Source organism: Anser anser (assembly GCF_964211835.1).
Source record: "Anser anser genome assembly, chromosome: 34".
NCBI lineage: Eukaryota > Metazoa > Chordata > Aves > Anseriformes > Anatidae > Anser > Anser anser.
The window spans coordinates 246,631-273,779 of NC_139755.1; the positions used below are offsets into that span (position 1 = coordinate 246,631).

The 27,149-nt window shown below is 62.5% G+C and overlaps 2 protein-coding genes across 4 annotated transcripts; one reads left to right on the forward strand and one right to left on the reverse strand.

Annotated features, from left to right (window-relative positions):
* Positions 1-140: 140 nt before the first annotated feature.
* Positions 141-25,715, reverse strand: LOC310888391 (syntaxin-1B). Of its 2 annotated transcripts, XM_083815025.1 has the most exons (11): positions 25,344-25,715; positions 24,052-24,151; positions 22,554-22,628; positions 21,621-21,694; positions 21,382-21,490; positions 21,225-21,298; positions 20,771-20,908; positions 19,947-20,057; positions 4,510-4,549; positions 4,345-4,413; positions 141-2,267 (listed from the first exon to the last, which is right to left on the reverse strand). In XM_083815025.1, the coding sequence occupies exons 1-11, from the start codon at positions 25,698-25,700 to the stop codon at positions 253-255; spliced, it is 3,162 nt and encodes a 1,053-aa protein (XP_083671151.1). In that variant the 5' UTR covers positions 25,701-25,715; the 3' UTR covers positions 141-252. The 2 variants fall into 2 exon arrangements, with proteins under 2 accessions (XP_083671151.1, XP_083671152.1); XM_083815026.1 differs by lacking the exons at positions 141-2,267; positions 4,345-4,413; positions 4,510-4,549 and adding an exon at positions 17,116-19,732.
* On the forward strand, positions 5,696-14,725 carry MAPK7 (mitogen-activated protein kinase 7). Of its 2 annotated transcripts, none has more exons than XM_083815028.1 (7): positions 5,696-5,774; positions 7,726-7,929; positions 9,625-9,790; positions 10,717-12,155; positions 13,183-13,589; positions 13,678-13,805; positions 14,481-14,725. In XM_083815028.1, the coding sequence occupies exons 2-7, from the start codon at positions 7,731-7,733 to the stop codon at positions 14,626-14,628; spliced, it is 2,487 nt and encodes an 828-aa protein (XP_083671154.1). In that variant the 5' UTR covers positions 5,696-5,774; positions 7,726-7,730; the 3' UTR covers positions 14,629-14,725. The 2 variants fall into 2 exon arrangements, with proteins under 2 accessions (XP_083671154.1, XP_083671153.1); XM_083815027.1 differs by having other exon boundaries at positions 5,718-5,774; positions 7,665-7,929.
* Positions 25,716-27,149: the final 1,434 nt, after the last annotated feature.

The following is a 27,149-nucleotide window of genomic DNA, read 5'->3' on the forward strand; positions in this document are numbered from 1 at the left end:
ATTCTAACCAATCCCCTGCAAGCCCCGCCCCCTGCTCTCAACCAATCCCATCTCAGCACCACCCTAAGCCAATCCCCTGCCACGCTTCCCCCGCTCTCAGCCAATCCCGTCCCTCCATCCATCCCCACCCAATCCCCGCCCCCAGCCGCCCCTCCCACCCACCCCTCTCAGCCAACGGCGTCGCGGGGGGGGCGCGGTCCCCGACCAATCAGGAGGTCCCGGGGTGAGGCTCCGCCCCCCCGCCCCCCGGCATCATTCCGGGGGCACCTTTGGGTGCTCTACCTCGGGGTGCTCCACCTCGGGGTGCTCCTTTGGGTGCCCCTCCAGGGTCTCCGGAGCTGGTGGCACCCCAAGAGCCTCCATCGTTGGGTGCTCCTCCAACATCTCCAGACCTTGGTGCACCCCAAGTCTCTCGGTCTTTGGGTGCTCTCCCAAGGTCTCCAAATCTTGACGCACCCCAAGAGTCTTCGCCTTTGGGTGCTCCTCCTCCAATGTCTCCGGTGTTGGTTGGACCTCCGTCATCTCCGAATCTTGACGTACCCCAAGGCTCTTGGTCTTTGGGTGCTCTTCCAACATCTCCAGACTTGGTTGCACCCCAACCTTCACCTTTGGGTGCTCCCCAAACATCTCCAGATCTTGATGTGCCCCAAGAGTCTTCACCGTTGGGTGCTCCTCCAACATCTCCAGACCTTGGTGACCCCCAAGTCTCTCGGTCTTTGGGTGCTCTTCCAACATCTCCAGACCTTGACGCACCCCAAAACTCTTGGTCTGCGGGTGTTCCTCTATCTCCAAACCTTGGTGCACCCCAAGTCTTTCGGTCTTTGGGTGCTCCTCCACCGTCTCCTGTCCTTGACACACCCCAAAAGCCTTCACCATGGGGTGCTCCTCCATCATCTCCAGACCTGGTTGGACCTCCGTCGTCACCCCCAAACCTTCGTGCCCCCCAAGTCTCTTGGTCTTCATCTGCTCCCCAAACACCTCCAGTCCTTGGTGCCCCCCGAGCCTCTCGTCCTTTGGGTGCTCCCCCACCGCCCCCGCACCTTGGCGCCCCCCAAACCTCTTCACCTTCATCCTCTCCCCCACCCCCTCCAAACCCGGCTCCTCCTCGGCCTCCGCCGCACCCGCCCGCGCCGCCGCCGCCGCCGCCGCGCCGTGCGCCTCCTCCAGGTGCACCCGCTCGTGGGTGATGAGGTTGGAGCTCTGGCTGAAGCGCCGGCCGCAGCGGGCGCAGCCGTAGGGCCTCTCGCCGGTGTGGGTGCGCCGGTGCTGCTCCAGGTGGGCGCTGCGCACGAAGGCTCGCCCGCACTCCCCGCAGCCGTAGGGCTTCTCGCCGGTGTGGATGCGCTGGTGCCGCACCAAGGTGGAGCTCATGCCGAAGGCCTTGCCGCACTCGCCGCAGCGGTAGGGCCGCTCGCCAGCGTGGGTGCGCCGGTGGAGGGCCAGGTTGGAGCGCAGGGCGAAGGCCTGGCCGCACTCGGCGCAGGCGAAGGGCCGCTCCTCCCCGTGCGCCCGCTGGTGCCGCGCCAGCGCCGAGCGCAGCCCGAAGGCCCGCCCGCACTCGCCGCACCGGTGGGGCTGCAAGCCCAGGTGGAGCCGCCGGTGCTTGGCCAAGGTGGCCCCGTGGCCGAAGCGCTTGCCGCACTCGGTGCAGGCGAAGGGCTTCTCGCCGCTGTGGCTGCGCTGGTGCTGGATGAGCTCCGAGCTCTGCACGAAGCCCTTGCCGCACTCGCCGCAGCGGAAGGGCTTCTCGCCGCCGTGCGTCTTGCCGTGCTTCAGGAGGTTGGCGCGCTGGGCGAAGGCTTTGCCGCACTGGCCGCAGCGGTAGGGCCGCTCGCCGGAGTGGCTGGCTTGGTGCTGGAGGAGGTCGGAGCTGCGGTAGAAGGCCTTGCGGCACTCGCCGCAGGCGTAGGGCCGCTCGCCGGCGTGGGCGCGCTGGTGCTTGACCAGGTTGGTGCTCTGGCTGAAGGCCTTGCCGCACTCGCCGCAGGCGTAGGGCCGCTCGCCGGTGTGGGTGCGGCGGTGCTGGGCCAGGTTGGAGCTCCAGCCGAAGGCTTTGCCGCAGTCGGCGCACTTGTAGGGCCGCTCGCCGGTGTGGGTGCGGAGGTGCTGGGCCAGGTGGGAGCGTTGGGCGAAGCGCTTGCCGCACTCGCCGCAGGCGTTGGGGCGCTCGCCCGTGTGGCTCCGGCGGTGCCGTTCCAGCTTCGACCACTGCCCGAAGGCTTTGCCGCACTCGCTGCAGATGTAGGGGCGGCCGGAGGCCACCGCGGCTGCGGGGGCGGTCGGGGGCGGGTCAGCGGGATCGGGATCGGGGAGAGTTATGGGGTCCGGAACGCGTGGGGCCACCCCTACAGGTGTCCTATAGGGTCTTGGGGGCATGGAACCCAGCTTTTAACCCATAAATATTGGCCAAGGAGGTCCTAGACACCTTGATCCATCCTTCAAACTCATCCCATGATGTTCTATAGGGTCCTGGGGGCCTGGATCCCAACTTCTAACCCAAAAATGTTGCCCAAGGAGGTCCTAAAAGCCCTGTTCTAGACTTAAAACCCATCCCAAAATGTTCTATAGGGTCTTGGGAGCCTAGAACCCAACTTCTACCCCAAAAATGTTAGCCAAGAAGATCCTAAATGCCCCGTTCTAGACTTAAAACCCATCCCAAGATGTTCTATAGGGTCTCGGGTGCCTAGAATCCAACTTCAATCCCATAAATGTTGGCCAAGAGGATCCTAAATGCCACGTTCCTGACTTTAAACCCATCCCAAGGTGTTCTACAGGGTTTTGGGAGCCTAGAACCCAACTTTTAACCCAAAAATGTTGGCCAAGGAGGTCCTAAACACCTCGATCCATTCCTCAACCCCATCCCAAGATGTTCTATAGGGTCTTGAGGGCCTGGAACCCAACTTCAATCCCAAAAATGTTGGCCAAGAGGATCCTAAATGCCCCGTTCCAGACAACCCATCCCAAGGTGTTCTACAGGGTTTTGGGAGCCTAGAACCCAACTTCTAACCCAAAAACGTTAGCCAAGAGGATCCTAAATGCCGCGTTCTAGACTTAAAGCCCATCCCAAGATGTTCTATAGGGTCTCGGGTGCCTAGAAACCAACTTCTAACCCATAAATGTTGGCCAAGAAGATCCTAAATGCCCCATTCCATCATTTGAACCCATACCAAGATGTTCTATAGGATCTTGGGAGCCTAGAACCCAACTTCTAACCCAAAAACGTTGACCAGGAGGATCCTAAAAGCCTCGATCCATCCTTTGAACCCATCCCAAGATGTTCTATAGGGTCTTGGGAGCCTGGAACCCAACTTCAAACCCATAAACGTTCGCCAAGAGGATCCTAAATGCCCCGTTCCAGACTTTAAACCCATCCCAAGGTGTTCTACAGGGTTTTGGGAGCCTAGAACCCAACTTCTAACCCAAAAACGTTGGCCAAGAGGATCCTAAATGCCCCGTTCTAGACTTAAAGCCCATCCCAAGATGTCCTATAGGGTCTCGGGTGCCTAGAATCCAACTTCTAACCCAAAAACATTGACCAGGAGGATCCTAAAAGCCTTGATCCATCCTTTGAACCCATCCCAAAATGTTCTATAGGGTCTTGGGTGCCTGGAACCCAACTTCAATCCCATAAACATTGGCCAAGAGGATCCTAAATGCCATGTTCCAGACTTTAAACCCATCCCAAGGTGTTCTACGGGGTTTTGGGAGCCTAGAACCCAACTTCTAACCCAAAAACGTTAGCCAAGAGGATCCTAAATGCCCCGTTCTAGACTTAAAGCCCATCCCAAGATGTCCTATAGGGTCTCGGGTGCCTAGAATCCAACTTCTAACCCATAAATGTTGGCCAAGAAGATCCTAAATGCCCCATTCCATCATTTGAACCCATACCAAGATGTCCTATAGGGTCTTGGGAGCCTAGAACCCAACTTCTAACCCAAAAACATTGACCAGGAGGATCCTAAAAGCCTTGATCCATCCTTTGAACCCATCCCAAGATGTTCTATAGGGTCTTGGGTGTCTGGAACCCAACTTCAATCCCATAAACATTGGCCAAGAGGATCCTAAATGCCCCGTTCCAGACTTTAAACCCATCCCAAGGTGTTCTACAAGGTTTTGGGAGCCTAGAACCCAACTTTTAACCCAAAAACGCTGGCCAAGGAGGTCCTAAACACCTCGATCCATTCCTCAACCCCATCCCAAGACATCCTATAGGGTTCCGACCGCCCCCAACCCCCCCCCAGGGTATTTTGGGGTGTCCCACACATGGGGGTCCCCTGGGAGGGTTCTGGGGGTGCTGTGGGGCCACCCCACACCCATGCCCCCGAGGTTTTGGGGGGGTCTCACCTGCCGTCAGCTCCTTGGGGGTGTCCTCAGCGGCTCCGGGCACCCCACTCGGGGTGTCCATGGGGCAGTCTGGGGGGGGGGACACAGATTTAATTGGGGGGGGGGGGGTTTGGGACCCCAAAAAGGTCCAAAACACCCCAAAATTTGCCTCCCCCACCCCCTTACCCGCGGGGCCGGCGCTGGCCTGCATCGTCCTCAGGGTGGGCTGCAAAGGAGAGAGGGGGGTCAATGGGGGGAGGGGGACAAGTTTTGGGGGGGGGTCCCCAAGTTTTGGGGGGTTCCCCAAACCCTGGAGGGGTCCCCAAATCCTTGGGGGGGGGGTCCCCAAATCCTGGGGAGGGGGTCCCAAGTCCTGGGGTAGTTGGGGGGGATTTTGGGGGGGGATCTTGGGGGAGGGGGTTGGGGGGATCTGGGGGGGATTGGGGGGTCCTGGGGGGGTCCCCAAATCCTGGGGGGGGTCCCCAAGTCCTTGGGGGCGTCGGAAGGGTCCTGGGGGATTTGGGGATGTCCTGGGGGGGGTCAGGGGGCTCAAGGGGGGGGTCCCCAAGTCCTGGGGGGTTTGGGGGGGTCCTGGGGGGGTGTCTCAAAGTACTGGGGGGGTTGGGGGGGTCCTCGGGGATTTTGGGGGGTCTTTGGGGGGGGTCAGGGGGCTCAAGGGGAGGTCCCCAAATCTTGGGGGGGGGGGTCGAGGGGGGATGGGAGGCTCGGGGGGGGGTCCCTTGGGCCTTGGGGGAGGGGTGCGAGGGAGGGTTCCCGATTTTTGGGTCCCCCAGGGGTTGGGGGACGGGGTCCTTGGGGGGGGGGTCCCCAGGGCTTGGGGCCTACGGGGGGGGGCGTTGGGGGCGGGGGGGGCGCCCCCCAAGCGTCGCGGCCGAGCGAGAGGGACCCGGGGGGGGGGAGAGGGGGGGGCAGGATCCGGTGCCGAGGCCCCGCCCAGTGGTGACGTCACTTCCCGTCCCCCCCCGCCCCCCAAAGGCCCGGGTTTCCCCCCAAAATGCCGCCCCCCCCCTCCAAGAGGGGCTGACGGGGGTGGGAGGGGCCCCCGCGCATGCGCAAGGGGTGGCCACGCCCCCCGGGGACCAAGCCACGCCCCCTTTTCTCCCCCTTAGCAACGCTCGGCTCTTCCGCATAGCAACGGCCGGCTTTGAGTGACGGCTTCACCATGGCAACGGCCTCCCCTAGCAACGGCCCGCCCCTCCACTTAGCAACGCCCTCCCCCTATTAACGCCCGCCCCCTAGCAACGCCCCGCCCCTTAGCAACGCCCGCCCCCCCTAGCAACAGGGAGAGGCCCGGCGAGCGAGCGCGGCGCTGATTGGCCGCCGGCGGCGGGAGTGGGCGTGGCCCGCGCCGGGGCCGCTGATTGGCCGGCGGGCGCCACATCCGGGCACCGCGGGGAGCGGCGGGAGCGGCGGCGGCGCCGCGGGGGGAGGTGAGAGCGGCCCCCGGGGTGTTTGTTGTTGTCACCCCCCCCCGTTGCCATGGCAACCGCCCCCGTCGCCCTGGCAACCGGCCCCGGCGCCGTCTCCATGGCGACCGCGGCGCTGCCATTACGCGGGGGGGCGGGGGAGGGAGCTGGGCCCTGCTCCTTGTTTGGGGGGGGGGGGGGGAAGGTTTTGGGACCCCCCCTCGGTCACGTGAGGGTCCCCTCCCGTCACGTGGGGGCCGTGCTGTCACGTGGGGGTCCCGGGTGTCACGTGAGGGTGCCCCTGAGGGTGGGGGGAGGTCTTCTTGGTGCTGTGGGTGGGCCCCATTTGGGGGGAGGGCTGCTATCGCCTGGGTGCCTCTGGGGTCCCTTGGGTGTCCACTGGGTGTCCCCAAGGCCCTGGGGTCCCCTCCTGTCACTTGGGTCCCCTCCGGGTCCTTTGGGTGCCAGTGGGGTCCCTTGGGTGACCCCAAGGCCCTTGGTGTCCCCCTGGGGTCTCTTGGGTGTCCCTGAGTCCCTTGGGTCCCCTCCCAGTCACTTGGGTGTCCCCAAGGCTTTGGGTCCCCTCCAGGTCCCTTGGGTTCCTCTGGGGTCCCTTGGGTGTCCCCAAGTCCCTTGGGTCCCTCTGGGGTCTCTTGGGTGTCCCTGAGTCCCTTGGGTCCCCTCCCGGTCACTTGGGTGTCCCTAAGGCCCTTGGGTCCCCTCCAGGTCACTTGGGTGTCCCCAAGACCTTGGGTCCCCTCCCCATCACTTGGGTCCCCTCCAGGTCCCTTGGGTCCCTCTGGGGTCCCTTGGGTGTCCCCAAGTCCCTTGGATCCCTCTGGGGTCTCTTGGGTGTCCCTGAGTCCCTTGGGTCCCCTCACGGTTACGTGGGTGTCCCCAAGGCCCTTGGGTCCCCTCCAGGTCCCTTGGGTCCCTCTGGGGTCCCTTGGGTGTCCCTGAGTCCCTTGGGTCCCCTCCTGGTCCCTTGGGTGTCCCCAAGGCCTTGGGTCCCCTCCAGGTCTCTTGGGTCCCCTCCAGGTCCCTTGGGTCCCTCTGGGGTCCCTTGGGTGTCCCCAAGTCCCTTGGGTCCCTCTGGGGTCTCTTGGGTGTCCCTGAGTCCCTTGGGTCCCCTCCTGGTCCCTTGGGTGTCCCCAAGGCCTTGGGTCCCCTCCAGGTCTGTTGGGTCCCCTCCAGGTCCCTTGGGTCCCTCTGGGGTCCCTTGGGTGTCCCCAAGTCCCTTGGGTCCCTCTGGGGTCCCTTGGGTGTCCCTGAGTCCCTTGGGTCCCCTCCTGGTCCCTTGGGTGTCCCCAAGGCCTTGGGTCCCCTCCAGGTCTCTTGGGTCCCCTCCAGGTCCCTTGGGTCCCTCTGGGGTCCCTTGGGTGTCCCCAAGTCCCTTGGGTCCCTCTGGGGTCTCTTGGGTGTCCCTGAGTCCCTTGGGTCCCCTCCTGGTCCCTTGGGTGTCCCCAAGGCCTTGGGTCCCCTCCAGGTCTGTTGGGTCCCCTCCAGGTCCCTTGGGTCCCTCTGGGGTCCCTTGGGTGTCCCCAAGTCCCTTGGGTCCCTCTGGGGTCTCTTGGGTGTCTCTGAGTCCCTTGGGTCCCCTCCCGGTCACTTGGGTGTCCTCAAGGCCCTTGGGTCCCCTCCTGGTCCCTTGGGTGTCCCCAAGGCCCTGGGGTCCCCTCCTGTCACTTGGGTCCCCTCCAGGTCCCTTGGGTCCCTCTGGGGTCCCTTGGGTCCTTCTTGGGTTCCATGGGTGTCCCCAAGTCCCTCAGGTCCCTCTGGGGTCCTGTGGGTGTCCCCAAGTCCCTCGGGTCCCCTCCAAGTCCCTTGGGTCCCTCCCATCACCTGGATACCCCCCCCCCCCCAAAAAAAAAAACAACCCTTTTGTGTGTCCCCCCCCCACCCCGGGGTCCCCAGGGGCTTGGGGACAGGGTGCAGTGCCCGCGGGGACACCCGGGGACCCGATGACGTGACGCAGGCGCCATGGCGGAGGCGGAGGCGGAGGCCGGGGGGCGCCGGGACCCCCCCGGGAGGGGGCAAGGGGCCGGGGGGGGTCCCCTGGCCCTGCTGAAGGCGCGGGCGCTCGACGTCACCTTCGAGGTGGGGGACGAGTACGAGGTCATCGAGACCATCGGCACCGGCGCTTACGGCGTCGTCAGCTCCGCCCGGCGGCGGGACACCGGTGAGGACGGGTGGCGCCGTGGGTGGTGGCACCTGGACACCTGGGTCCCCTCGCGTGGTGGCTTTTGGTCGCCTTCATCCCCTTGGGTGGTGGCACCTGGACACCTGGGTCCCCTCGGGTGGTGGCTCTTGGTCACCTTCATCCCCTTGGGTGGTGGCACCTGCACACCTTCATCCCGTTGGGTGGTGGCTCTTGGACAATGGGGACCCTTGGGTGATGGTTCTTGGGTCCCTTGGGTGGTGGTCCCTGGACACCTTCATCCTGTTGGGTGGTGGCTCTTGGGCAATGGGGTCCCTTGGGTGATGGTTCTTGGGTCCCTTGGGTGGTGGCTCTTGGACACCTGTGTCCCCTTGGGTGGTGGCTCTTGGCCAATGGGGTCCCTTGGGTGATGGTTCTTAGATCCCCTTGGGTGGTGGCACCTGGACACCCATGTCACCATGGGTGGTGGCACCTGGCCACCCAGGTCACCTTGGGTGGTGGATCTTGGTCACCTTCATCCCGTTGAGTGGTGGCTCTTGGCCAATGGGGTCCCTTGGGTGATGGCTCTTGGGTCCCCTTGGGTGGTGGCACCTGGACACCCGTGTCACCATGGGTGGTGGCACCTGGCCACCTGGGTCACCTTGGGTGGTGGCACCTGGCCACCCGGGTCACCTTGGGTGGTGGCTCTTGGCCAATGGGGTCCCTTGGGTAATGGTTCTTGGGTCCCCTTGGATGGTGGCACCTGGACACCCGGGTCCCCTTGGGTGGTGGCTCTTGGACAATGGGGTCCCTTGGGTGATGGTTCTTGGGTCCCCCTGGGTGGTGGCACCTGGACACCCGTGTCACCATGGGTGGTGGCACCTGGACACCTGGGTCCCCTTGGGTGGTGGCTCTTGGCCAATGGGATCCCCTTGGGTGATGGTTCTTGGGTCCCTTGGGTGGTGGTTCTTGGACACCTTGGGTCCCCTTGGGTGGTGGCTCTTGGGCAATGGGGTCCCTTGGGTGATGGTTCTTGGGTCCCCTGGGGTGGTGGCACCTGGACACCCGGGTCCCCTTGGGTGGTGGCTCTTGGACAATGGGGTCCCTTGGGTGATGGTTCTTGGGTCCCCTTGGGTGGTGGCACCTGGACACCCGTGTCACCATGGGTGGTGGCACCTGGACACCTGTGTCCCCTTGGGTGGTGGCTCGTGGTCACCTGAATCCCCTTGGGTGGTGGCACCTGGACACCCAGGTCCCCTTGGGTGGTGGCTCTTGGACAATGGGGTCCCTTGAGTGATGGTTCTTGGGTCCCCTTGGGTGGTGGTCCCTGGACACCTTCATCCTGTTGGGTGGTGGCTCTTGGACAATGGGGTCCCTTGGGTGATGGCTCTTAGGTCCCCTTGGGTGGTGGCACCTGGCCACCCGTGTCCCCTTGGGTGGTGGCACCTGGACACCTGGGTCCCCTTGGGTGGTGGCACCTAGGTCGCCTTGGGTGGTGGCTCTTGGCCAATGGGATCCCCTTGGGTGATGGTTCTTGGGTCCCCTTGGGTGGTGGCACCTGGACCCTTGAGTCCCTTTGGGTGGAGAACCGTGGTTCCCTCACACCTGGCTCCACCTGGGTCGGGTGCCCTACATTTTCGGGGTCCCTCGGGTGAAGAAACGGCGAGCGGGTCCAGGCGGGGCGGGAGATTGGGGTCCCGCGATGGGTGACAAGCCCCGGGGTCCTCGGGGTGGCAGGCCAGCAGGTGGCCATCAAGAAGATCCCCAACGCCTTCGATGTGGTGACCAACGCCAAGCGGACGCTGCGGGAGCTGAAGATCCTCAAGCACTTCAAGCACGACAACATCATCGGCATCAAGGACATCCTCAAGCCCACTGTCCCCTACGGCGAGTTCCGCTCCGTGTGCGTGCCCCTGGGTGGTCCGTAGGGTGGTGGTGGCACCCATGGGGACGTCCCCAGCTCCTCCTGGGTCTTCTTGGGTGGTCAGAACATGTGGGATGGCGACCACCTGATTCCTTGGGTCTGTAGGGGGGTGGTGGCACCCATGGGGATGTCCCCAGCCCCTCCTGGTCACCCGGGTCCGTAGGGTGGTGGTGGCACCCATGGGGACGTCCCCAGCCCCTCCTGGTCACCCGGGGTCCGTAGGGTGGTGGTGGCACCCATGGGGACGTCCCCAACCCCTCCTGGGTCTTCTTGGGTGGTCAGCACAGGTGGGATGGAGCCCACCTGGTCCCTTGGGTCCGTAGGGCGGTGGTGGCACCCATGGGGACGTCCCCAACCCCTCCTGGGTCTTCTTGGGTGGTCTCGGCACCCACGGGATGGAGCCCACCTGGTCCCTTGGGTCCGTAGGGTGGTGGTGGCACCCATGGGGACGTCCCCAAGCCCTCCTGGGTCCTCTTGGGTGGTCAGCACCTGTGGGATGGCGCCCACCTGGTCCCTTGGGTCCGTAGGGTGGTGGTGGCACCCATGGGGACGTCCCCAACCCCTCCTGGATCTTCTTGGAGGGTCTCAGCACCCGTGGGATGGAGCCCACCTGGTCCCTTGGGTCCGTAGGGTGGTGGTGGCACCCATGGAGACGTCCCCAACCCCTCCTGGGTCTTCTTGGAGGGTCTCAGCTCACGTGGGATGGAGCCCACCTGGTCCTTTGGTCTGTAGGGTGGTGGTGGCACCCATGGGGATGTCCCCAACCCTTTCTGGGTCTTCTTGGGTGGTCTCAGCACCCGTGGGATGGAGCCCACCTGATCCCTTGGGTCCGTAGGGCGGTGGTGGCACCCATGGGGACGCCCGCAGCCCCTCGCGGACGCCCGGGTCCCTCTTTCTTCTCGCAGCTACGTGGTCCTGGACCTGATGGAGAGCGACCTGCACCAGATCATCCACTCGTCTCAACCCCTGACGCTGGAGCACGTCCGCTACTTCCTCTACCAGCTCCTGCGGGGCCTCAAGTACATCCACTCGGCCAACGTCCTCCACCGCGACCTGAAGCCCAGCAACCTCCTGGTGAACGAGAACTGCGAGCTGAAGATCGGCGATTTCGGCATGGCCCGGGGGCTCGGCGCCGACCCGCGCCACGCCAAGGCCTTCCTCACCGAATACGTGGCCACGCGGTGGTACCGGGCGCCGGAGCTGCTCCTCTCGCTGCACCGCTACACCCGCGCCATCGACATGTGGTCGGTGGGCTGCATCTTCGCCGAGATGCTGGGCCGGCGGCAGCTCTTCCCCGGCAGGAACTACGTGCACCAGCTGCAGCTCATCATGGCCGTGCTGGGGACGCCGCCGGCCGCCGTCATGGCCGCCATCGGCGCCGAGCGGGTGCGGGCCTACGTGCAGAGCTTGCCCCCGCGCCCAGCGGTGCCGTGGGAGAGCCTCTTCGGCGACGCCGAGCCGGCGGCGTTGGCGCTGCTGGGGAGGATGCTGCGCTTCGACCCCCGCGAGCGGGTCGGGGTGGCCGAGGCGCTGCGGCACCCCTTTTTGGCCAAATACCACGACCCCGAGGACGAGCCCGAGTGCGTCCCCGCCTTCGACTTCGCCTTTGACCGCCGGGTGCTGACCAAGGAGGAGATCAAGGCGGCCATCGTGGCCGAGATCGCCGATTTCCACGAGCGCCGCGACGGCATCCGGCGGCAAATCGCCTTCGCTCCAGCCGAAAACGCGGCCGGCGGTGCCGGCGTGGGCGGCGGCGCGGCTGACGGCGCCGTGGCCAACGTGAACGCCCCCATGGGCGGCGTCAACGCGGCCGGCGGCGGCGTCACCGCGGCCGGCGTCAGTGCGGTGGCCGACGTCAACATGGCCAACGTCAGCGTGGCCAACGCCAGCGTCGGGATGACCAGCGTTGGCATGGCCAACGTCAACATGGGCAACTCCGGCGTCGGCGTGGCCAACGCCGCCATGGCCAACGTCAACGTGGCCGGCGTCAGCTTGGCCAACGTCAATGCCACCATGGCCAACAGCAGCGTCAACAGGGCCAACGCCGCCATGGCCAACGCCGCCATGGCCAACGCCAACGCCGCCATGGTCAACGCCAACATGGCCAACGCCAACGTGCCCAACGCCGCCGCAGCCGGGGTTGGCCCGGCCTGGCCCTGCACCGATGTGGACATGCCAAGCCCTGGCCCCGTCCCCGCCCCCGACTGCCCAATGGACTCTCCCCGGGTGAAGGCGGAGCCGGGGGCCCCCGCGCCCCCCAAGCGGGACGGCGCCATCTCGGATGACACCAAGGCTGCCCTCAAGGCCGCCCTGCTCAAGTCAGCCATGAGGAACAAGAGCAAAGGTGGGGAGCAGCTGGGGCCCGGGGGTGGGTGCTGGGACTTCTGGAGCTTGGGTGCTGGTGGGGGTGAGTTGGGGGCTCCATCCTTGAGCTTTTGGGTCCTGGGATGGGGTTGGGGGCTCCATCCTTGAGCTTCAGGGTTTCAGGATGGGGTTGGGGGCTCCATTATTGAGTTTCAGGGTCCTGGGATGGGGTTGGGGGCTCCATCCTTGAGCTTCGGGGTTTCAGGATGGGGTTGGGGGCTCCATCCTTGAGTTTTGGGGTTCTGGGATGGAGTTGGGGGCTCCATCCTTGAGTTTTGGGGTTCTGGGTTGGAGTTGGGGGCTCCATCCTTGAGGTTTTGGGTCCTGGGATGGGACTGGGGGCTCCATCCTTGAATTTCGGGGTCCTGGGTGGGTTTGGTGGTTCCATCCTTGAGCTTTGGGGTCCTGGGATAGGGTTTGGTGGCTCCATCCTTGAGTTTTTGGGTCCTGGGATGGGGTTGGGGGCTCCAGCCTTGAGCTTCTGGGTTTCGGGATGGGGTTGGGGGCTCCATCCTTGAGTTTCTGGGTTTTAGGATGGGGTTGGGGGCTCCAGCCTTGAGTTTCAGGGTCCTGGGATGGGGTTTGGTGGCTCCATCCTTGGGTTTTGGGGTCCTGGGATGGGGTTGGGGGATCCATCCTTGAGCTTCTGGGTTTTAGGATGGGGTTGGTGGCTCCATCCTTGGATTCCTGGGTTTTAGGATGGGGTTGGGGGCTCCATTATTGAGTTTCGGGGTCCTGGGATGGGGTTGGGGGCTCCATCCTTGAGTTTTTGGGTCCTGGGATGGAGTTGGGGGCTCCATCCTTGAGCTTTGGGGTCCTGGGATGGGGTTGGGGGCTCCATCCTTGAGTTTTTGGGTCCTGGGATGGGGTTGGGGGCTCAATCCTTGGATTCCTGGGTTTTAGGATGGGGTTGGGGCCTCCATCCTTGAGCTTCGGGGTTTTAGGATGAGTTTTTTTGGCCCCATACCTGCTCTCCGTCCCCCCCCCGACACCCCCAATCCCCGCAGAACCACCGTGCGCGGCCCCGGAGGCGCCGGAGGGCCGGAAGCCGGTGACGGCGGCGGAGCGGCAGCGGGAGCGCGAGGAGAAGCGGCGGCGGCGGCAGGAGCGGGCGAAGGAGCGCGAGAAGAAGCAGCGGGAGCGGGAGCGCCGCGAGCCCCGTGGCCGCGGCGAGGGCCTCCGGGGCCTCGTCCTCACCGACGACGACCGCCACCTCCTCGAGCGGTGGACCAAGATGAGGGACGGGGCCCCGCCACGACCCCCGGCCCGGCCCGCGCCCGCCCCGTGTCCCCCACCTTGCGGGGGACCTCCCGAAACGTGGCCGGGCACCGAGGTGTGGTCCGAGCCTCCCCCCGGCCCCGGCCCCGCGGACCCCGACGTGGCCACCGTCACCCAACAGCTCTCTAAGTCGCAGGTGAGGGGCCTGGGCGTCCCCTGGGTGAGAAGGTCCCCCCACCTTTGGGTCTGGACCCCGTGCTGAGCGTCGTCTTCTCCCCACCGAGGTGGAGGACCTGCTGCCCCCCGTCTTCTCGGTGACCCCCAAGGGGAGCGGGGCCGGCTACGGGGTCGGCTTCGACCTGGAGGAGTTCCTGAGCCAATCGTTGGACATGGTGGGGGACAGCAAGGACAGGTGAGAGGGGACCCGGGTGTCCTGGTGGGGAGGGACCCGAGGGTCCCGCTGGCCCTTCTCCACCCCGTTGACCAAGGAACCCAAGAGTCTTGGTGTCCCTACTCCATCCCACGTCCCATCCCGTTGACCAACGTCTTGGGGCACCCCGCTCCCCGTTGCTTCCCTGGTGGCCCCAAACGTCCCGATGATGAGGAACCCAAGGGTCCCGATGTCCCCGCTCCACCCCGTTGACCAACGTCTCGGTCAACGTCATCCCGTTGACCAACGTCGCCCCGTTCCCCATTGTTTTGTGGTGTCACCCAAACGCCCCGATGACGGGGAACCCAAATGTCCTGGTGTCCTCGCTCCACCCCGTTGACCAACGTGTTGGGGCACCCCGTTCCCCATTGTTTCCCTGTCCCTGGTGGCCCCAAACGTCCCGATGATGAGGAACCCGAGGGTCCTGGTGTCCCTCCTCCACCCCGTTGACCAAAGAACCCAAACGTCCTGGTGTCCCCACTCCACCCCGTTGACCAAGGAACCCAAGAGTCCTGGCGTCCCTCTTCCACCCCGTTGACCGACATCTAGGGACACCCCCTTCCCCACCGCCCCCCTTTCCCCCCCGGTGGCACCCAAGGGTCCTTGTAGGGCGGGTCCCGCCCCCCCCCAGCCCCCGCTGACGATGTCCCCTCGCAGCCAAGGCGATTCGGCGCCGCTCTCGGCCTCGCTCCTCGCCGATTGGCTGGAGGTCCACCGCCTGAGCCCGGCCGCCCTCGAGAGCCTCCAGCGCGACCTCCAGCTCGGCTCCCCCATGCTCCTCTCCGACGACCTCCCTGAGCCTTAAAGGGGGGGGGAGGGGGGGGCACGACGGGTCCCCCGCCCCCCTTGCCCCCCTTCCCCCCCCCCCCCCCAGCACCCTATTAAACTTTGTAAGGAAACGACGCCCCGGTTTTGTGCCACCCGTGCCCCCTGCGGCGCCCCGGGGGGACCTATAGGGGCTATAGGGGGGGGCTTCGGGGCTCTGTGGGGCCGTCCTTGACTCTATGGACCTATATGGGGCTGTATGGGGCTATAGGGAGACCTGTGGGCTGTATGGGAACGTACGGACCCTATAGAACCGTAGAATGTATGAGCCTATAGGGGTAGTACGGGGCTATAGGGCCCTGTACAGGCTCTGTGGTAATGTATAGGCTCCATGGGAGACCATACGGTCCGCTGGGGTCCTTTATGGGGCTATAGGAAGCTGTATAGGGTTATATATAACTATTATATATGTGTATGGCTTCATATAGATTCATTTGGTAACATATAGAGCAGTGAAAGGGCTATAGGATCCTGTAAAGGGCTATACAAGCTCGTAGGGACCCCCACGGCAGCTCTAGGGACCTATGGGAGCTATAGGGGGCACGGGGGAACGCCCCCCTTCCCGGGAATAAGAGGAAGCTGTAGGAATGGCAGGGGAGCTATAGAAACCCCATAGCCACTCTGGGAGCCTTCTGGGAGTTATAGGAAGCCATAGGGGCACCAGGGGAGCTATAGGGGCACCAGGGGAGCTATAGGGGCACTAGGGGAACTATAGGGGCTTCAGGGGAGCTATAGGGACCCCTTGCCTTCCATGTGGAGCCATATAGGAGCTATAGGGAGCTGCAGGGCCACTGGGAGAGCTATAGGGCCTCGCTAGCTGCTGGGGAAAGCTATAGGGACCGTATAGGAGCCATAGGGACCCTTCGGACACCGGCAACAACCCGTATTTGTGTTCCCCACCCCCCCACCCCCACCCCCCCCCCAAAATCCCGAGGAGGAGGAGGAGGAAGGAAGGAGGCAGAGGCAGGTGCGTTTGTGGCATGGGTTTCGTAGCAAATACATCACAGACCACGAGGGGGGGGGGTGGGGGGGGGAACGATACAGAGCTCAGGACCCGGGGGGCTTTGGGGGGAGGGGGGGGGGGGGCAGGGGAGCACAGCCCCCCCCCCTCCCCCCGGCCCTCCCCGCGGCGCGGGGTTGGGGGGGGGGGGGGGCAGCGCAGGGGCGCAGCGGCACTGCGGCGGCTCCCGCAGGGCGGGAAATCTAAGTCGGGGTGGTTCCTCGGCCGGGGGGGAGGGGTGGGGGGGGGTGGGGGGGTGGGCGATGGGTGTTTGGGGGGGGGGGGTCGGTGATGGTGGTTGGAGGGGGGGAGTCGGGTCGTTGAGGGGCGTGGCTGGGTCGTTGATGGGGTCGTTAGGTCGTTGATGGGGTCGTTGGGTTGTTAATGGGGTCTTGGGGGGGTATTTGGGTCGTTGGGGGGGGCAGTTGGGCCATTGATGGGGTCGTTGGGTCATTGATGGGGTCGTTGGGGGGGCCAGTTGGGTCATTGATGGGGTCGTTGGGTCATAAACGGGGTATTTGGGTCGTTGATGGGGTCGTTGATGGGGTCGTTGATGGGGTATTTGGGTCATTGATGGGTTCGTTGATGGGGTATTTGGGTCTTGATTGGGCAGTTGGGTAATTAATGGGGTCGTTGGGTTGTTAATGGGGTCTTGGGGGGGTATTTGGGTCGTTGGGGGGGGCAGTTGGGTCATTGATGGGGTCGTTGGGGGGGCAGTTGGGTCATTGATGGGGTCGTTGGGTCTTTGATGGGGTAGTTGGGTCATCAGCGGGGTATTTGGGTCATTGATGGGGTCGTTGATGGGGTGGTTGGGTCTTGATGGGGTATTTGGGTCATTGATGGGGTCATTGGGTCATTAATGGGGTCATTGATGGGGTAGTTGGGTCATTGATGGGGTAGTTGGGTCTTCGATGGGGTCATTGGGTCATTGATGGGGTGGTTGGGTCATTAATGGGGTCGTTGATGGGGTGGTTGGGTCATTGAAGGTGAAGTTGGGTCATGATGGGGTCGATTGGGTCATTAAGGGGTTGATTGGGTCATTGATGGGATCACTGACGGGGTAATGGGGTCGTTGATGAGGTCACTGGGTCGTTGATGGGGTGGTGGGGTCGTTGATGGGGTCGTTGGGTCGTTAATGGGGTCATGGGGTCGTTAATGGGGTCATTGGGTCGTTAATGGGGTCGTTGGGTCGTTAATGGGGTCATGGGGTCGTTAATGGGGTCGTTGGGTCGTTAATGGGGTCGTTGGGTCGTTAATGGGGTCATGGGGTCGTTAATGAGGTCGTTGGGTCGTTAATGGGGTCGTTGGGTTGTTAATGGGGTCCTGGGGTCATTAATGGGGTCGTTGATGGGGTGGTTGGGATGTTGATGGCGTAGTTGGGTCGTTAGCGGGGTAGTGGGGTCGTTAGCGGGCTGATGGGGTCGTTAGTGGGGTGGTTGGGTGGGGCATGCAGTCATTGGGTGGGTGCCGGGGCACAAGGACAGCTGATTGGCTGCTCAAGCTGGTGGGTGAGCGCCTGGGTGGTGGCTGAGTCACGATTGGCCGAGTGCTTGGAGGGGCAGTTGGCCGATTGGTTGGTTAGCTGGGAGGGCGGCTGATTGGCCGGTTGGGTCAGCGGGTGATTGGCTGGGAGGTTGGGTAGTCAGTGGGTTGGTTGGGCAGGCGATGAGTCATGTGGGTGGGTAGTTAGCTGATTGGTTGGTTAGTTGGGTGGGTGATGAGACAGATAGGTAGTTAGTCGGGTGATTGGCTGGTTCGTTAGCTCCGCGACGGGTCAATTAGCTGAGCAATGGGTTGATTAGTTGGGCGGTCAGCTGATCAGCTGGGCGATGAGTTGGTTGGCTGGCTGGTTAACAGGTTAGTTAAGCGGCCAGTTAGCTGGTTGGATGGACGGCGGTTAGATGCGAGTGGTTAGTTAGCTCGTTAGCTGGGTGGGCAGCTGGTTAATTAGCTGGCTGGGTGGGCAGTGGTTAGCTGGTTGGTTGCTGAGCTGCTCGGATGGGCGACTGGTTAGCTGGTTGAGGGACTAGTTAGCTGGTTGGCTGAGCGGTTAGGCGGGTGGGTGGGTGGGTAGGTCATTAGATGATTGGTTAACTAGCTGGTTGGGTGGACGGGTGGGTGGTTAGCTGGTTGGGTGGGTGGTTAGCTGGTTGGGTGGTTGGTTAGCTGGTTGGGTGGGTGGTTAGCTGGTTGGGTGGGTGGTTGTTTAACCGTTTGGGTGGTTGTTTAACCGTTTGGGTGGTTGGTTAGCTGGTTGGGTGGGTGGTTAGCTGGTTGGGTGGGTGGTTAGCTGGTTGGGTGGGTGGTTAGCTGGTTGGGTGGGTGGTTGTTTAACCATTTGGGTGGTTGGTTAGCTGGTTGGGAGGGTGGTTAGCTGGTTGGGTGGGTGCTTGTTTAACCATTTGGGTGGTTGGTTAGCTGGTTGGGTGGGTGGTTAGCTGGTTGGGTGGGTGCTTGTTTAACCGTTTGGGTGGGCGGTTAGCTGGTTGGGTGGGTGGTTAGCTGGTTGGGTGGGTGGTTGTTTAACCGTTTGGGTGGGTGGTTAGCTGGTTGGGTGGGTGGTTGTTTAACTGTTTGGGTGGGTGGTTAGCTGGTTGGGTGGGTGGTTAGCTGGTTGGGTGGGTGGTTAGCTGGTTGGGTGGGTGGTTGTTTAACCGTTTGGGTGGGCGGTTAGCTGGTTGGGTGGGTTGGTTAGCTGGCCGGATGGGTGGTGGTTAGCTGGTTGGATGAGTAGTTAGGGCGTTAGTCAGGCAGGTAATGGCGTTGCCGCGGATGCGCGCTGGGAATGGGCTAGAGCCGCTCCTGCCCCCTCACGGACCCCCCCCCCACCATGCGACCCACCTCCGGGGCACCTTCACCCCCACGGGGGTGGGACAACCCAACCCCCCCCCCCCCCCCCAAAAAAAACCTTTCCTAAGGTCAACCCGACCCCAAACCAGCCCCAGGGCCCGTCCACCAGCCTCCCACTGGGGCCAGGCTGACTCGGCCCAGCCCAGGACCCTTCACCGGGTTCAAACCCAACCTCCTGGGATCCCTCTTTGGGATCAAGCCACGCCAGCTGCCCCCAAAATCCTTCCCTAGGGTCACCCCAACCTGGGCTGTGACTCTTTAGGGTCAACCCAACCGATGACCACTCTTTAGGGTCAACCCAGCCCATCGGCCCTCTCTGTGGTCAACCGTGGACCCCTTTTTAGGGTCGACATGCCCCACGACCCCTACCTGGGGTCAACCAACCCCGGATGTCCCCAAAATTCTTCCCTAGGGTCAACCCAACCTGGGCCGGGACTCTTTAGGGTTGACCCGACCCCGTGACCTGTCTTTAGGGTCAACCTGACCGATGCCCCCCCCCTCTCTGGGGTCAACCCAAGCCAGCTGCCTCCATAATTGCTCCCCTAAGGTCAACCCAACCCGTGACCCCTCTCAAGGGTCACCCCCAACTCTAGGACCCCCCCTCTAGGCCCACCCCAACCTCCACCCCCTCCTCCTTGACCCCTCGTAGCCCCCCCCTTTAGGGCCACCTCCTGTCCCCCGGGACGCATTCCCGGGCTCCCCACACCCGGCGTGTCCCCCCCCAAGCCCAGCCCACGCTGGGACCCCTGCCCTGGGGGGGGTGGGGGGGGGCGCACAAGCACAGCGCATGGATGGGAGATGGAGGGGGAGGGGGGGAGGCGAGAAGAAGTGGTGGGGGAGGACCCAGGCATCCGAGGAGCATGATGGCGGGATGGATGGAGGCCAACGAACCGCTTAGATTTGCCGGCCCCGGGTCGGGCCGGGCCGCTCTGGCCCGCGGGGGGGGGGAGGGGGAGGGCCGGGGGGGGGGGGGCGGCGGGTGATTGGACCACGTGCTGTTATGTCCGTTCGCATGAACAATTAATTGTCTCTTAATTTATTCTTAAGTCTCGCTTAATGTGGTTATTCTCATTACCGGGGAGGGAAGAAGGGAGCGTTAATTACTGCCGCGGGGGAGGGGGGGCGGGGGTGGGGGGGGGGGCGCGCCGGGACCCTACAAGCCCAACGTGCCCCCGATGGAGGAGGCCAAGACCACCCCCAGCACCACGCAACAAATTATGATCATAATTTTCTTCTACGTTACCCCAAAAACGTTATTTAAAAAAAAAAAAAAACAACAAAAAAGGCATCCGGGCAGCGTGGGGAGGAGAGAAGAGAAGAACGTTACGGAGCAGGAGAGGACCCGACGCTGAGGACTCCCGGTTGTCCAGGTTCTTGGCCCATCACCTCCTTGGCCCCCCCACCCCCTTGGCCCCCCCCCCGCCTCCCCCTCCCGCCCCTGCACTCACCCTCCGGGCTTTGCTCTGGTACTTTACGGCTTTTTTGGTGTCCGACACGGCCCGTTCCACGTAGTCGACCGAGTGCTCCACGTTGTACTCGATGCGGTCGATCATCTCGCCCTGAGAGCCAGAAACACCCCGTGAGACACCCCCCCCTCCGAGGAGGGCGACAGCCAAAAGGGGAGATACTGGCATCCTGGCAGTGGGGTTCTAGGAGGTTCTAGGTGGTTCAACTGGGTCTTGTTGGGCTCAAGAGCTTCTTATGGTGGGTTCTTGATGACCCAATGGGCTGTTGGTGGGCTTAAAAGCTTTTGGTGACGTCTAGATGAACCATCAAACCTTGTTTTTAATGGGTTCTAGATGACCCTTGGTGGGCTCGAGACCTTTAATGGTGTCTAGATGAGGCAATGAGCGGGGTTCTACGAGGTTCAATTGGTTCTAGGTGTCTCAACTGGGTCTTGGTGGGCTCAAGAGCATCTTATGGTGGGTTCTTGATGACCCAAGGGGCCGTTGGTGGGCTTAAAAGCTTTTGATGATGTCTAGATGAACCATCAGACCGGGTTCTAGATGCCCCTTGGTGGTCTTGAGACCTTTTGATGGTGTCTAGATGAGCCAATGAGCCCTAGATACGGCTTTTGGTGGGTCCTAGATGACCCAACAGGATCTTGGTGGGCTCAAGAGATTTTGATGGCATCTAGACGAGCCACTGAACCCAATCTATGGCTTTTGGTGGGTTTTGGATGACCCTTGGTGGGCTTGGGACCTTTTGATGGCGTCTAGATGAGACACGTGGGTGGGTTCAAGCCCCCCCCGCTCTGCCCCCTCCCCTGTACCTGGCTCTCCACCAGCATCGCCATGTCCACGAACATGTCGTGCAGCTCCCGGATGCTCGTTTCCAGCTTGATGATCTCGTTGTGTCGCGTCTCGATCTCGTTCAGGGCTTGTTTGGTCATCTGCGAGTCCATTTTGATCTGGCAGGAGAGAAGAGAGACGGGGTGAGAGCACGGGATGGGGCTCCTCGGGCTCCAGAGACCTCAACAGGTCAGAGGTGACCTCCTAGTTCCTCGGTCACACAAGGATTTGGGGCGTTTCATCGGGTTCTAGGTGACCCAATGGATTTTAGGATATCTCACTGGGTTCTGGGTGATTTCATGGGGTTTGGAGCAATCTAGTTGGGTATCTGGGTGACCCACTGGGTTTTTAGGGGCGTCTCATTGGTTTCTAGGTGACCCAACGGGTTCTGGATGACCCAACAGGTTCTGGATGACCCAACGGGTCTCTACGTACGTCATCGGTGAAGATGGCCAACTTCCCGCTCTCCAGCATGTCCTCCAGCTCCTCATTGGTGGTGGTCCGGCCGGCTGCAGGGAGATGGAGGAGATGTTGGGGTCCTGCTCCCCCAAACCCCAACGCTTCCCCCCCCCCGAGTTCTCCCGCGACCTACTGATCTCCAGCTGCCTCTGGATCCTGTCCTTGCACCGGTCCCGGTACTTGGACTGGGTGGCGTTGTACTCCGTCATCACCTCCACGAACTTGCGGGACAGCGTCGAGTGCTGGGAACGCGGGGAGGGGCGTGGTGCGGGGTGAGGGACCTCCACCGAGGAGGAGGAAGAGGAGGAGGAGGAGGAGGAGGAGGAGGAAGGAGGAGGAGGAAGGAGAGGGGTGGGGGGGGAGGAAGGATACCTGCGTTTTCCGGATGCGTAGGTCGGCCGAGGAGCGGTTCAGGCCTTCCTCCTGCTCGATGCTCTGCTCGATGGCTGCGGGAGGGGACAGTTGTGACCTCTTCCTCCGCCGCTGTCCTCACCCTCGGGGGGTGTTTGCCACCCCCTCCCCTTCCCCCCTTCCCACCCAGCCCCCACACCAAGAGGCAGGCGGGGTTGCAGACAAGATGGCGTTCCTGGACAAGATGGCCGCCCCCCCCATCAGGCAAGACACCCCCAAGATGGCCACCTCAACACCTCGAGAAGGCCGCCGCCGTCACGGAGATCACCCCAAGATGGTCACCACAAGAAAGCCAAGACCATCATGAAGAGCGTCTCCAAGAAGACCACCACCATTTTGTAGATAACCCTAAGATGGCCACCACCATCACGGAGATCGCCCCAAAATGGCCACCCCAAGAAGGTGGAGACCATCATGAAGAACGTCTCCAAGAAGACCACCACCATCGTGAAGGACATCCCCAAGAAGGCCACCACCATCGTGAAGGACACCCCCAAGAAGCCCACCGCCATCGTGCCGATCACCCCAAGATGGCCACCCCAAGAAGGCCAAGACCATCAGGAAGGACATCCCCAAGACCACCGCCCTCATGCTGATCACCCCAAGAAGACCACCGCCATCTTGGAGATCACCCCAAGAAGACCACCACCATCGTGCCGGCCACCCCAAGATGGCCACCCCAAGAAGGCCGAGACCATCATGAAGAACATCTCCAAGAAGACCACCACCATCGTGAAGGACATCCCCAAGACCACCACCCTCACGGAGATCACCCCAAGAAGACCACCACCACCATCATGAAGAACATCCCCCAGAAGACCACCACCCGCACGCCAATCACCCCAAGAAGACCACCCCAAGATGGCCACCCCAAGATGGCCGTCGCCAGGTCACCTTTCAACTTGGAGCGCACTTTGTTGGCCGTCTTCTTGATGTCGGCCGTGAGGTCCTCCAGCTCCTGCTTCGTCTCTGGGAGGGGCAGGGACGCGTCACCTCCACGGTGCCAACACCCCCTGTGTCACCCCGATCCCGGTGACCCCAACCCCATGGTGACCCCAACCCCATGATGACCCCATCCCAAGGTGACCCCATCCCAAGGTGACCCCAACCCCATCATGTCCCCAACCCATGATGACCCCCAACCCAAGGTGTCCCCAACCCCCTGGTGACCCCAACCCAAGGTGTCCCCAACCCCATGGTGACCCCAACCCCATGATGACCCCATCCCAAGGTGACCCCATCCCAAGGTGACCCCAACCCCATCATGTCCCCAACCCATGATGACCCCCAACCCAAGGTGTCCCCAACCCCAAGGTGTCCCCAACCCAAGGTGTCCCCAACCCCATGGTGTCCCCAACCCCATGATGACCCCAACACCAAGGTGACTCCAACCCCCTGGTGACCCCATCCCAAGGTGACCCCAACCCCATCATGTCCCCAACCCATGATGACCCCCAACCCAAGGTGTCCCCAACCCAATGGTGACCCCAACCCCCCTGGTGACCCCAACCCCAAGGTGACCCCAACCCCAAGGTGACCCCAACCCCAAGGTGACCCCAACCCAATGGTGACCCCAACCCCAAGGTGTCCCCAACCCAATGGTGACCCCAACCCCATGGTGTCCCCAACCCATGATGACCCCATCCCAAGCTGACCCCATCCCAAGGTGACCCCAACCCCATCATGTCCCCAACCCATGATGACCCCCAACCCAAGGTCTCCCCAACGCCCTGGTGACCCCAACCCCATGGTGACCCCATCCCAAGGTGACCCCAACCCCATGATGACCCCAACCCCAAGGTGACCCCAACCCCAAGGTGAGCCCAACCCCCTGATGACCCCAACCCCCTGGTGACCCCAACCCCAAGGTGTCCCCAACCCCATGGTGACCCCAACCCCATGGTGAGCCCAACCCCATGGTGTCCCCAACCCCCTGGTGTCCCCAACCCCCTGGTGTCCCCAACCCCCTAGTGACCCCAACCCCAAGGTGTCCCCAACCCCAAGGTGACCCCAACCCCAAGGTGTCCCCAACCCCATGGTGACCCCAACCCCCTAGTGACCCCATCCCAAGGTGACCCCCAACCCCATGATGACCCCAGTGTGCCCCAACGTACCCAATGTCCCCAGTGTCCCCAATGTCCCCAACGTCCCCGATGTCCCCACTGTCCCCAATGTCCCCAACGTGCCCGATGTCCCCGATGTCCCCAATGTCCCCAACGTTCCCGATGTTCCCAACACCCTCGATGTCCCCGATGTCCCCAACATCCCTGATGTCCCCAACACCCTCAATGTCCCCGATGTCCCCAGTGTCCTCCATGTCCCCGATGTCCCCAACGTCCCCTATGTCCCCGATGTCCCCAATGTCCCCAACGTCCCCGATGTCCCCGCTCACTCTCGTCAGGGTTGGGGGCGGCCAGGATGGCGCTGTGCTGCTTCTTCACCTGCTCCACGTCCTCCGACAGCTTCTCGATGCAGCCCCGGATCTCCTCCACCTATAGGGCATGGGGGGGGGGGGGGATGTAGGGGACATGGGGGGATATAGGGGACACGGGGAGACATAGGGGACATGGGTATAGGGACGTATGGGGACAGGGAGGAGATGGGGACAGATGTGGGGACATGATGGGGATATATGGGGACACATATAGGGGAGATGGGGGATGTATGGGGACATATGGGGACATGCAGGGACACATAAAAGGGAGATGGGGACGTATGGGGACACAGGAGGATGTGGGGAGACGGATGGGGACGTATGGGGACATGGGAGGGCATGAGGACATGGATGGGGGCATATAGGAACAGTTATAGGGGAGATGGGGACACATATGGGGACATGGGAGGATGTGGGGACACGGATGGGGACATGTAGGACACGTATAGGGGAGATGGGGGACACAGGGGAAATGGGGACAAGTTTGGGGACACGGGAGGACATGAGGACACGTATGGGAACATGGGGACATATGGGGACACGTATAGGGGAAATAGGGACAAGTTTGGGGACACGGGAGAATGTGGGGACATGGATGGGGACATATAGGGACAGGTATGGGGGAGATGGGGACGTATAGGGGTGCAGAAGGATGTGGGGACATGGATGGGGACGTATAGGGACACATATAGGGGAGATGGGAACAAGTACGGGAACATATGGGGACGTGGCAGTGACATATAGGGACATGACAGGGACATGAGAAAAGGAATGGGGATGTATAGGGCACATATAGGGCACATACGCTGTCGGGGTGCCCTATATAAGTCTGGGACCTATAGAGTCTGTGGGTTGCCCCTATAGCAGACAAGGGGGCTCTATAGGGTCCATATAGGGCTTGGAGGAGTCACATAGGGCCTGGCATGGTTCTAGGTCCTGTATAGGGCCTGGGGGGGACCTATAGGAGCAGGGGGGGCATTTAAGATCTGGGAGGGGGCTATAAGTTCTGCGTGGGGCCCTATAGGGTGTGGGGGGGGGGCCCTATAAGATCTGGAAGTCCCTATAGGGTACCTACAGAAGTGGGGTCAGGCTATAGAGTTTGGAGTGGCATAGGGTATGGGGGAACCTACAGGGTGAGGGGGAACCTATAGGGTGTGGGGGAATCTACAGGGTGCAGGGGGGTGCTACAGGGTGAGGGGGAGCCCCTAGGGTCCCTATAGGGTCTCTATAAGGGGCACGGGGGCCCCGACCTGCTCGAAGAACTCGTCCATGAAGTGGTCGCGGTCGACGTGGACGACTTCCTCCTCATCGTCACTGTCCTTCGCCTGCGGGGCGGGGATATAGGGTCGGGGGGGTATAGGGTCGGGGGGGTATAGGGGCAGGGGGGTATAGGGGCAGGGGGGTATAGGGGCAGAGGGGTATAGGGTCGGGGGGATATAGGGTCGGGGGGATATAGGGGCGGGGGGATATAGGGTCGGGGGGATATAGGGTCGGGGGGGATATAGGGGCGGGGGGATATAGGGGATATAGGGGACATTGGGGACATTGGGGACACCCCAATGCCCCCCCCTCCTCATTTGCATACGGCCCCACGTGGCAAATGCCATTGGCCGCCCCCCCCCCCCCCGGAGCGGCGCCGGCACCGCCGGGCGCTCCGATTGGCCGAGGGCCGTGAGTCATCTGCATGGCCTGATCCTTCCCCCCGCGGGCGCCGCTTCTGATTGGCTGCCTGCCCCCGGTTATTTGCATAAAGAAGCCCCGCCCTGTCACCTCCCATCGACCAGCCCAGCGCATTTGCATAACCCATCCCATGTGATGGGGGCTCATTTGCATACAGCCCACCCCTGCACCACAGCCTGCCCTCACACGATTGGCTCGTGGGTGGCCTCATTTGCATAAAACCCCCTCCCCCTGCAGCCCGTGCTGCCTCCTGATTGGTTCCCACAGCCCCCCCGCTCATTTGCATACAGCAGCTTTCCCAGAAGCTGATTGGCCGCTGGGAAGGGAGGGGGGTGTCGACCACATTTGCATAAGGGGCGGTGCCAGCAGAAGGCTCCCCGCAGCTGATTGGCCGAGGCTGGGGTGATTTCCCCCCCCCATTCCCCACAGGCCCCGCCCCCTGCGGGAGCCCCCGCACACGCGTCGCACACGCAGTGCACGTGTCCCATAGCGCCCTACGGCACCCTATAGCACCCCAATGAGCCCTATAGCACCCCAATGTACCCTATAGCACCCCACTGCACCTTATAGAACCTCACTGTGCCCTATAGCACTCCATAGCACCCCACTGCACCCTATAGCACCCCACTGCACCCTATAGCACCCCACTGCACCCTATAGAACCCCATTGTGCCCTACAGAGCCCCATCGTGCCCTGTAGCACCCTACTGCACCCCACTGTACCCTATGACACCCTATAGAACCCCATTGTATCTCATAGCACCTTACTGTACCCCATTGTGCCCTATAGCACCCCATTGCACCCTATAGAACCCCATTGTACCCCACAGCACCCTATAGAACCCCATTGTACCCTATAACACCCCACTGCACCCTATAGCACCCCACTGCGCCCCACGGAACCCCACTGTACCCTACAGCAGCCTACTGCACCCCACTGCGCCCTATAGAACCCCACTGTACCCTACAGCACCCTATAGCACCCTACTGCACCCCACTGCGCCCTATAGAACCCCATTGTACCCTACAGCACCCTATAGCACCCTACTGCACCCCATTGCACTCTATAGCACCCCATTATACCCTATAGCACCCCATTACACCCTATAGCAGTCCATAGCACCCCATTGCACCCTATAGCATCCCATTATTACGTATAGCACCCCATTACACCCTATAGCAGTCCGTAGCACCCCATTGCACCCTATAGCACCCCATTATTACCTATAGCACCCCGTTATACCCTATAGCGCTCCATAGAACCCCATTGCGCCCTATAGAACCCCACTGTACCCCATAGCGCCCCACTGTCCTCTATAGAAACCCACTATAGCCCACAGCACCCCATTATACCCTATAGCACCCCACTGCGCCCT

Excerpts from the sequence above, each read along its gene's own strand:
- LOC310888391 (XM_083815025.1), bottom strand. The coding sequence starts at position 25,700 with ATGGCATTTGCCACGTGGGGCCGTATGCAAATGAGGAGGGGGGGGCAT. Across the intron at positions 4,414-4,509 it reads GGCCAGCGCCGGCCCCGCGG|ACTGCCCCATGGACACCCCG; the intron begins GTAAGGGGGTGG and ends CCCCCCCCCCAG. Across the intron at positions 2,268-4,344 it reads CCCCAAGGAGCTGACGGCAG|CCGCGGTGGCCTCCGGCCGC; the intron begins GTGAGACCCCCC and ends CCGCCCCCGCAG.
- MAPK7 (XM_083815028.1), top strand. The coding sequence starts at position 7,731 with ATGGCGGAGGCGGAGGCGGAGGCCGGGGGGCGCCGGGACCCCCCCGGG. Across the intron at positions 7,930-9,624 it reads CGCCCGGCGGCGGGACACCG|GCCAGCAGGTGGCCATCAAG; the intron begins GTGAGGACGGGT and ends TCGGGGTGGCAG. Across the intron at positions 12,156-13,182 it reads CATGAGGAACAAGAGCAAAG|AACCACCGTGCGCGGCCCCG; the intron begins GTGGGGAGCAGC and ends CAATCCCCGCAG.